This window comes from Egretta garzetta, unplaced genomic scaffold, assembly GCF_000687185.1.
Source record: "Egretta garzetta isolate BGI_Z169 unplaced genomic scaffold, ASM68718v1 scaffold50, whole genome shotgun sequence".
In the NCBI taxonomy this organism is placed as follows: domain Eukaryota; kingdom Metazoa; phylum Chordata; class Aves; order Pelecaniformes; family Ardeidae; genus Egretta; species Egretta garzetta.
Genome location: NW_009258613.1, coordinates 4,083,262 through 4,093,508, shown reverse-complemented (window position 1 = coordinate 4,093,508; position 10,247 = coordinate 4,083,262). Strand labels below are relative to the sequence as shown.

Sequence of the window (10,247 nt, the reverse complement as noted above, 5' to 3'; positions counted from 1 at the left end):
GCACACAACAAAGCCTGTGGTGCTGAAATATTTTGTGTTCTGGGATTTAGAAAGTCTCTTCTCTTAGGACAGGATATAATAAAAAATTAACCCATGGATCATTAGAAGTGTTTAGCGAGGGTGGGGAGGCAGGCATTGGTTTTGTACTCAGCTGAGCCCCTGTTACATGGCAGCTAACAGATGCGTTCGTCCTGAGATGAAATGCAGATTTGAGGCTCAAAAGTAGAACCTGTGTTGCCAGCTTGTATTTCTGAGACAAAACTATGGGGGTTTACTGGGAATAAAGCAGATAATGTCTTCCAAAATAAAGGATGCTGAAACATAGCAAAAGTACAAGCCCAGCCATGGGATGAGAAGTCCATCGTGGACTGAACCGTGAAAGGGTCTAATCAGCCTTGTATTTTAACATTTTTTCTCATGATGAGACCAGTTAAGGGCAAAACTTATGTGTTCTCTTTTTATATTTGGTTCTGTGTCATTGTTTATGGGGAATAGGACGGTGAGGTTTTATATACAATTCTATCATTCTATTGTTCTTGGGTTTGAATTTATTTGGGCAAGTTACTCATCTGTGACTAATTATATTTGTTATATTGCCATGGACGTGCTGTTCTAGAAGAGCTTTTTTGTGTTGTTTTTTTTCTTCTTTACTGTGTGCTGAATATGAATTTCCCCTATAAAATCCTAGTTAGGATCTCATAGATCTTATTTCTCAGTATTTATTAATCATCATAATTTGCTTGGGAACCAGGAATAGAATTACTCTTAACTAAATATCACATATACACAGAAAATAAAAAAAAAAGATATGATTCCAATCTGTGTTGTTGTCCATGCTCCAAGTGCTGCTCTTTAATGACACAGTATCTCAGGCACAGCATGGAGGATGAGCATGTTACAGTAAACAGATTATTTCTCTGAGAGTTCTTCAGCAGTAATCCCAGTTCCACCACTGATTCAAAAACCACAGGACAAGGCCAACATTAATACTGCTCTGCACTCAGAACTTGGGGCTGTTTTAATTTACCTTCCACATTTGTATAGAGATTTGCCTTTTCAACCAAACCATGAGGTTTAGAAATGTACTTTTATTTAAAAAGAACAGGCAAATCATTGCGAAATCACACAATCCCAAAAGCTGGCTTTTGAAGGAAAACAAAAATCATGGGTTTTTTTAATGATATCATTCTCCTTCCATTTTTATTTTTACCAGTCGCTAGTTAGCCTAATCCTCTGCTGAATAGTAGATGGGTGGGAGAGCAAGAGAGGCAGAGTTCATCAGTTTGACCACAAAAATGTTAAGATGTCCAGGCTAAACTAGTCATAGTGACATTCCAGAGCCGATGGAAGAAGACAGGGATGGGGGATTGAGCCAATTTATTTTAAACACCTATCTTAGTATGAGAACAGTTTCCCTCTGACATCAACCAAAGAGGGAGTCTAGTTCACTATTTGGAATACATGCATAACAGATGCATAATCTAACTATTTTACATGACCTTAATTCTACCCTGTATGCCTTCATGGCACGCCTTGCAGTATAAAAGCGTTCTGGGAAAATACCAACCTTTGCAAAAGGCCAGAGGAGAAACCCTACATGAAAGAGTGCTTCAAAATAGCATTGAAGCAGGGCATAAACAATGTGTATCTTCTGTGCAAGGGACAATTCTGTGGTCCCACTGATGTCCTGCTCCTGAACTTTGGATGTTGCAACCCTCTGGGATCTGACAATAGGGCTAAAATGTTTTACTTATTGAATCAGTTCTTATAACACACACGGTCATCTTAAAAAAGCCAAAATCCCATGGAGCAGTACTGGAAGGGCAGTATACCCAAGATGGAAACAACTCTAAGATTGCGTATGGATTTTCTACCCTGTGCAAGTAATTCCCACTTGCAGTACATGTAGATACCAGTACCTTTGGAAAATAGAAACACACTGAAAATCTTCAGCTCCATCCTCACCACAAGCTCCCCCTGGTCTGATGTTGAGGTATAATTAGAACAGATGCTTTCTTTCGTCACACAAAGCCAAGCCGCAACAATGCTCAGTAATGGGTACTTCTGTTGTTATTGTTACTGTGGGGCAGACAGGGTCTAGCTCAGAAGCACCACGGTGAAAGAGTGCAACCCTAATTGCCTTGAAATTGGGTCTAGAGGGAGCAGTTTCCTGTCTAAACCTGCTGTGCTAATTATAGTCCTGCAAAATGAACATGAACTTTGACCCGTGTTTGCAGACATAGCTTGAAGACAGCCCTTGGCCTGGCTCCAGTAACAACCCCTGGGTGGGTGGGTCCCGGCACTCATGAATCACTGCAAAAGCAGATCCTCCATGGGCACATTGAAAAAATGCTGGCTGAAGAGAGAGATTCTAAACAAAATCTCAAATGCAAACAGGGTGGGTGGAAATGCACAAGGAGTAAAGATGGCAGATGAACTTTGTGAAAGTACATTTGTCTAAGCACAACTTGGAGCATAAAGGTTGTTTTATAATTAAGATAAGAACTTGAAGGAATCCAAGTTCAAACTCTGGCTCTTGTAGACATTTCTGTCATATTTTTCATCAAGCCACCAATTCAGTCCTTCAGAACTAATAAAGACCTTTGAAGAACTGTGTCCCAGGTCCCCTTCTCTCTGCAAGATGGACAACTTGTAATTCCTCTCTATACCTCTTGTTTTGTACACAAGCCCCTCCACCCACAGTCATGTAACCATAGGAAGGATAGTTAAAATATGTAGACATAGTCATACACTTTGCATTCATAACTGGTAGGTAGAGATTGCCATAAAACTCCAGGCTCTGAAATAAAGAAAAAGTATGAATAATAATTTAGAGAGGTCATTTAAACGTGTCAAAAGTTCAATTTCCGGGGGATATTTCAGCAGTAACAAAGTGAGCTGAAGGCAGCTAGTCCACAGAAAAACACAGACAAACCTTTCAGAAATCAATACCACTGTAAGGTTGTAAGACATGTAAACCAAGAAAATTGAGAAAATAAAGAAAACTATCCTCAGCAAGTTCCCCCAGAACAAAAAAATAAAAATCAATGCAGTGGGGAAAACATCACTGGAATTGTTCACAAGGATTTTGGGGGATGGAAGGACTTTTATAAAGGAGCATTTTTAAACAGGTCGATTCATCCACTGCAGCCACTCACAAATCCCATTTAGTTTTCCTTCTAAGCCTGGCAGAAGGCACTGTAGCTAAGGTTGCATGATTAGACATAAAGTGTTAAGGACAGTAGGCTTTTCATTAAGGACGGTTTTCAAAAGCATCCAATTTCAAACAAGCCTCCTAGGTACATCTAAAATGCCTACAACTTGTGTAGGATTGTGCATTATTGATTATTTAATTCCAGCCAGAAGTAATGAATGGAATGTGCTAAACGAAAATGAGAGTCTGCCCTAAAAGTCTTCAGCCTTAAGTAGGAGGGGTCTGATCATTTTGTCTTCAGCCTCAAAAGGGTAATTGTTATTCAGTTCCAAAACCCTAAGCACCGACAAAGTCTGAACACTATTTACCAATGCACTGTATTAAATACATCTGACAGCACCACAAGATTTTGAAAAATATTGCAGCCAGGGAGGGATTACTGATGTCTCGTCTGTTACTACAGGTAACTGGATACAGTAATCAACACTAGTGATGTGATGACAAGTGCAAACATCCAGAAGTGGATCTCTTTTTTACTAAAAGGCTCTCTGATCTTGTCTGTGTAAAAAATTGGAGTAAAGGGAATGTTCAGCTTCCAGGTTTCCAGGTTATGTTAGTTACACTGGAATTAATAATACTCAGGAAAAAAATGCCTTCTTGCAAAAATACAAATTTAACTTTGGTAAAAATGAGAAATTTTTCATTGGTGCAGGCACTGAACATAATCAAGAATAAATCTGTGTTTATCACATGAGAAGCCCACAAAGTCTCCAGCACCTGCATTTTCTGAGTAAGGGAACAAAAGGAACATACGGCCATAGGCACAGTGGAATTTCCATCACAGCAGACCATAAACCCATGTTTTCTCATCTCAACACGAAAGAAGAAATGAGCACATGCCTTGAAATTATGAAACTGTGGTTGAATTTCCAAGAAAGCTTAGCAGCTGTGATTGAGCCAAATGCCTCAAGCCAGGAATCCTGGTGTGCACACATTAGAGGAGAAGAGAGTGTTTGGGATTCTTGTGGCAAGGAAAATCTTCAGGCTCAGAGAGGTCAGAGGGGCTGCTCAGAGAGCAGGACAGGCTACTGTGCTGGTGAAAACGATGTGGAACCAGGTCTCCTGCCAAAGGGAGTACAGCAAAAAGCAGTCAGAGATGAACATTTCACTAAACAAAACAAGACCTTCTTGACACTTCATGCATTAAGAACTGTACAATGTTGATCAGCTCTAGAGAAGTCAGGCAATTGGGAATCCCAGGAAAGAGCATTCTGAAGAAAAGGCCCCAAAACTGAAAGATGGTTGTGAAATGAAAACTCATCTTCAAGACAAAGCCTGGGTCGGAAATGTATCTTTGAGATGTGTTTTCTTTAATTCCTTATCCCCTCCTTAGCTCCTTTTGTGTCCCAGACACAGACACTCAGACACAGCTGTGAACATGGCTCAAAGGAAAAATAACTCTTCATATTAACAAAAAAAAAAATACTAAGAGGAAAAAACCAAACCCTAATAAACTTGTCACTTCAAATTTTTATTCAAAATGTATTCAAAGCTCTGTCTACAGGATGGGTGAAGGAAGAGGAAAGTGGAAGTAGGTACCATGGTGACTGACATGTGGACAGTCCTTACAGCAGATTAGACTGTTAGGATTTCACCTGGATGGTCCACCCTGGGAAAGAGCCCATCTGAACTGGGAAGTTCCCTGCCCACACCGGCATTTTAGGATCTCAGTGAGCGATTCCTCTGGCTACGTCGGGGCGTCTCACAGGCACCCCTTAAATAGATAGTAATCACTCGGTAGACTTTTAGGCCATGAAACATCTGATCCACAAGGTGCATCAGCCCTGGGAGAAGCTCTTAGGCCCTGCCCCAGGCTGCTCTGCCTCACCCGCAGAGGAACGTGTCCAGCTGGAGGCACATCCTCTGCCAGCGCCTGCAGGTGACCGTTCCCTTCAAAAGGCTCCAGGAAAACCTACCCCCAACATTTTGTAAGTTACAGGAGGAAAAGAGAGATGTTTTTAGCAAACCTTAGAAAATGGAGCCATTTTCTGGAGCTGCTGGCTTCTTTCCATTACCTGCAGTGGCTACACCTGTACTAGTGAATTAAATAAAGCTGGGACCAATCTCTGGCCCTGAGTGTTTCTATCAGGTGTCCGTGCCCAGGTGCTGGAAAAGGAGGCCGGGGCGGAGGAGGGGGGAGGGAGGGAGGGAGCAGCAGCAGAGGCAGCCCCAGGCCGCAGGAGGAGGAGGAGGAGGGCAGGAGGTGCTGCAGGCCCGCAGCAGGGATCCCCTGCAGCCCTGGAGAGACCCCGCTGGAGCAGAGGTCAGAAACATCGGCATTTTTTTTTTTATTTTCACATCATTGGTAGAGAGAAAAGTGTAACATTCCTAAATGTCTCACAACTGTTAAACCTTGTAGACTTTAGGAGGTGCAAGTGGAGGAAAGGATCGTTTCTTCTCTTCCCACATATCCTCTCCTGGGTATTTCCTAGGGGATTGGGATCCTGCTGATCCTTCATCTGTGGTCATACAAAGTGGTACTGAGGGTGCTGGATGTCCCCTTGTCCCACTCTACTTGATTGCAGTACAAGACCTCCTACCCTGATGTATCTTCTATGCAACACACATTTCTCTAATTACAGCTTACAGGCTACAGCTGTACCAGTAAATTTAACAGTGTGGGGGACAACCTGGGGCACTTAATCTTGACTCTATAATATTGAATTATTAATAAGGTCTTGGCCATGTTTCTGTCCCAAGATGACTAAAATTCTCCCAAACTATTCCCAGCAGTTAGCACAGGCCAGAAACCATTTCCAGTAGGTTTATTATTCCCCCTTTGTGTGGGAAGTAAACAAGTTGAAAAGTAGAGCCAAGGGCCATACTGTGACAGCTGGCCTCAGCATTGGGTTTGCTTAACTTGTACTGACATGACCTCAGAAGAAAGGGACCAGGCTGCGCCTATGGCAGCAGTCTAGCACATTTATACACTCATTATTGTACACATTCATTCACTGCACATCCATGATGCTACACCACAGCAGTGCAGCAGTCATCGCTGATCTGTTTTGAGGGTAGCATGTGGCAAGACAGGCAATTGCTCCTGTGTTTCCAAGGCCCTGAATCATCACCATCATTTCACATCATCCTCCCTTTCAGAGTGGTTAGTTGTGAGGGATGATAAACAATATCAGGGAACACAGGAAGAGGCAACAGAAGTATTTTTGTGAGGATAAAACATTTCAAAACACTATTTAGATGAAGATTAGAAAGGACTGAAGCCGTTCAGAAATTTGGAGTAGTAGTAAAACAACTGGCATTAGATCATCTGTGATTTCTTGCAAGATGAGGAAAAAATGAGGACCCTTGAGCAGCTTGCAAAGCAAATGATTCAGGGACTCTTGTTTGCTGCACAGGCTTTTTTTCCAGTCACTTAAGATAAAGAACGAGACTTGCATTTTCTATTTTGCTTACTGCTCTTTGGAAACAAATAGAGAAAGTATTCTTCTATTTCAAATTATAGGCCTGCAGACTGAAAATTTCTGCCTCAGCCTTCATGGTGGAAGTGTGACTGGAGTGTCCACAACAAAATCTCCTCAAACAGCCAAAGATTTATGCAAGAAGGAACACATTGCCATATCCTTCCTCTCTTTTCTCTTTTCTGCCTTTTGTGCAGCAGTTGATTCTATCAACACTTTATTTTTCTTAATCAAGTAACAACCTTTAATCCCAAAGGACCCATGAATGGTAGTATGAGGCTTTTCAGAGCTTTGAATGTTTGGATTCCTTAAGAAGAGAAGAAGAATGAAAGAAAACTTCAGCTCTTCATTTGAAGGCTGTGTCTGACTCACCAGCTACTGGATGACGATCTGGAAAGTTTTAAACTCTCCTGACAGTTTTGGCCATTAATAACTGAGAAGATACATGCTTTTCTGAGACTGCCAACAACCCCGTCTGTCACAGGCTTTAGTCAGGACTCTGTAGATTATTTTTATGTCACTTAATGCTGCTTCTGCAGAGGACATTTCAGTTAATAAAGCTGTATCTTAAAGGTCTTTTACAACCAAAATAATTCTATGATTCACAAGATGACCTTGAAAAGTAGTGGGGAAAACTCGTCAGGTGTGTGAAGGGATGCCTGGCTCCACAGCACTTATCAGCTCATCCCAGGACTTATACAGAGCCTCCCAGGTCCTTCACTGGGATTGCGCAGTGGATCCGTGGATGTGACTTGGAACTTCTGTAGCTATAAGCAAGCAGAGTGGTGCTGTCTAGAAGAATGACTGAGAAACCTGCTACCACTAAGTGCTTTTAAAGTTTCCCATGAGCTACCAATGGTACTCTGTGTTTTTGGAATTTAAGATAACAGGTCTTGTTGCGGCTTTCAGTGTCTGCAAGTTATTTCTGTACTCATCATACCTGCTGTGTGTCTTCAGGGATGGCGCCAGAGCTGTAATAAAAAATAACATCTTTCACATGCCACTAACTCTGCAGGTTCAGATTACAGCCAGAGAAATAGTGCCCAGTGAAGGCTGCAGCCACTTGGACAAAACAAATCATAGAATCATAGAATACAGGGTTGGAAGGGACATCAAGGATCATCTGGTCCAACCTTTCTAGGCAAGAGCACAGTCTAAACAAGATGGCCCAGCACCCTGTCCAGCTGCATCTTGAAAGTGTCCAGTGTAGCAGAGTCAACTACTCCCCACGGGAGATTATTCCAGGGGCTGATTGTTCTTATTGTGAAACATTTTCCTCTTTTGTCCAATTGGAATCTCCTCAGGAGTAACTTATACCTATTACCTCTTGTCTTTTCCGTGTGACACCTTGTAAAAAGGGAGTCCCCATGTTCTTTGTAGCCACTCTTTAAATACTGGGACATGATGATAAGGTCTCCCCTAAGCCTTCTTTTCTCAAAGCTGAACAAACCCAGTTCTCTCAGCCTTTCCTCATATGGCAGTCTTCCCAGTCCTTTGATCATCTTGGTGGCCATTGTCAGGACCTTGTCCAGCATGTCCACAACTTTTTTCTATAGTGGGGACCAAAACTGTACACAGTATTCCAGGTGTGGCTTGACAAGTGCTGAGCAGAGTGGAATAATGACTTCTTTATCTCTGCTGGTGATGCCCTTGTTGATGCAGCCCAGAATCTTGTTGGCTTTCTTTGCTGCAACAGCATACTCATATTGAGCTTGTTTTCCACCAGGACCCCCAGGTCCCTTTCTACAGAGCTTCTCTCCAGACGGGTAGATCCCAGCCTGTGCTTCTTTCCTGGATTATGTTTTCCCAGGTGCAAGACCTTATGTTGGTCTTTGATGAACTTCATAAGGTTCTTATTAGCTTACTCTTCCAGCTAATTCAGTTCTTCCTGCAGGATGGCTCTCCCTTCCAGTGTTCACTTCCCCACTTAGTTTGGTATCATTGGAAAACTTCATCAGGATACACTTGATCCCACCATCCAGATCACTTATGAAGATATTAAGCAGTGTTGGGCCCAATATTGATCCCTGGGGTCTCTTGCTCTGCCTACTTCTCTTACCTTTAAAGAAGATGAAATGTTTATGTGCTTCCAAGAGAGTGTTCTTGAAAAACTCCCAGCACTTGCTAGCTCTTTTATCCTCCATGAAAACTTCCCATAGAATCTCTCCTAACTGAGCTCTGAGCAAGCTGAAGTTTGCTCTTCTAGAATCTAAAAGCTTGTCTTAGTACCAACCTTTAGTGTACTCAGCAGGATCCCACACCCAACAATATTGTGATCATTGTAGCCAAGACTATCACTAATCGAGATACTACGAAACAGGTTTACTTGGTTTGAGTCCAGCAGTCCTTCATTCCTCGTTGGCACGTCTAACATTTGTATGAGGAAGCAGTCCTCTACGCATGCCAGGAACTTGATCAATGACATATGAGTTGCTCTATTGTTCTTCCAACAAATGTCTGGGTAGTTGAAGTCACCCATAAGAATCAGGTTCTGTTGACCAGAAGCTTGCTTAAGTGACCCAAATATTGCTTCATTGGCCTTATCGTCTTGGTTTGGAGGTTGGTAGCAGATGCCTACTGTAAGATCCCCCTTGGAGACAACCCCTCTGACCTTGACCCAGAGGCATTCGATAGGGCTTCCACAGTCGCCGTAGTTGACTTTTATACATTCAACATTTTCCTTAACATAGAGTGTGACTCCTCCTCCTCTTCTTCCCTGTCTGTCTTCACAAAACAGCCTGTAGTCATCCATTGTGATCTTCCAGTCATGGGAGTTGTCTCACCATGTTTTAGTTACTCTTATGATACCATAACTTTCTGACTGGGCACAGAGCTTCCGTTCCTCCTGTTTGTTCCCCTGCTGCGTGCACTGGTATACATACACTTGAGGTGGTTTGTCTTCTGGTTCTCATCTTGAAAGGCAGCTAAGGAACATTTGCTGCTGCTCTGGTTGGCCTGGCTTATTCTCTAGCTGGTTGTAATGACGTGAGTGTTGTCACTTTGGACCCTATTCCCCAAGTCCTTATATCTCCCTGTGTAATCAGAGAAATATTTCAGTTGCATTGAGTCTCTGGCTTGGCTGTGTGATGCACACACTTGGAGGGAGACTTGCACTAACCTCCAACCTTCTGGGCATTATTGTGCTCAGTGGAGCACCCTGCTTAACCCAAGCCCTGGTCCTCCTCCCCAGTGCCGCTGGCTGATGCTGTGAAGGAGTTCCCCACTCATGTCCCCCCCATTTGGATATCTGGTCCTTCCTGTTGCAAGAAGTGAACACCCAAGTTAGTTATCAAATATCATGATCTGATATTTGATGCTTTTACCTCTTGCCCTGGTTCTGTCTGCTCTGCAGCCCACAGGGTGATGGGGGTTTGGAGTTATGCCCCAGTTATTTCTAAACTCACCGTGGGCCAGGCTCACCCCTGCATCAACCCCCTCCTTTTAAGGCTGGGGCTCAGTGGCCTTGCAGTGCCAGCACATTTGTTTTGCCCTTCACTGTCCAAAGCTTGCATCAGGGAAGACTTTGACTTGAAGTCAGAGAGATCTTTGCTGTGGATTTCAGTGGGAGGAGACATCAGCTCTGTTTGACCTTCTGTTTTCTTTCAAAGTACTCA

The 10,247-nt window shown here is 42.9% G+C and overlaps 1 protein-coding gene across 1 annotated transcript in view; it reads right to left on the bottom strand.

Moving 5' to 3' along the window:
* The window catches only part of CCN4 (cellular communication network factor 4), a 64,636-nt gene extending 55,251 nt beyond the window's left edge, over positions 1-9,385 (bottom strand). The window contains 1 exon segment of the mRNA XM_035903441.1: positions 8,867-9,385. Coding sequence (XP_035759334.1) covers positions 8,867-9,385 — 519 coding nt within the window.
* Between the last annotated feature and the right edge of the window lie 862 nt (positions 9,386-10,247).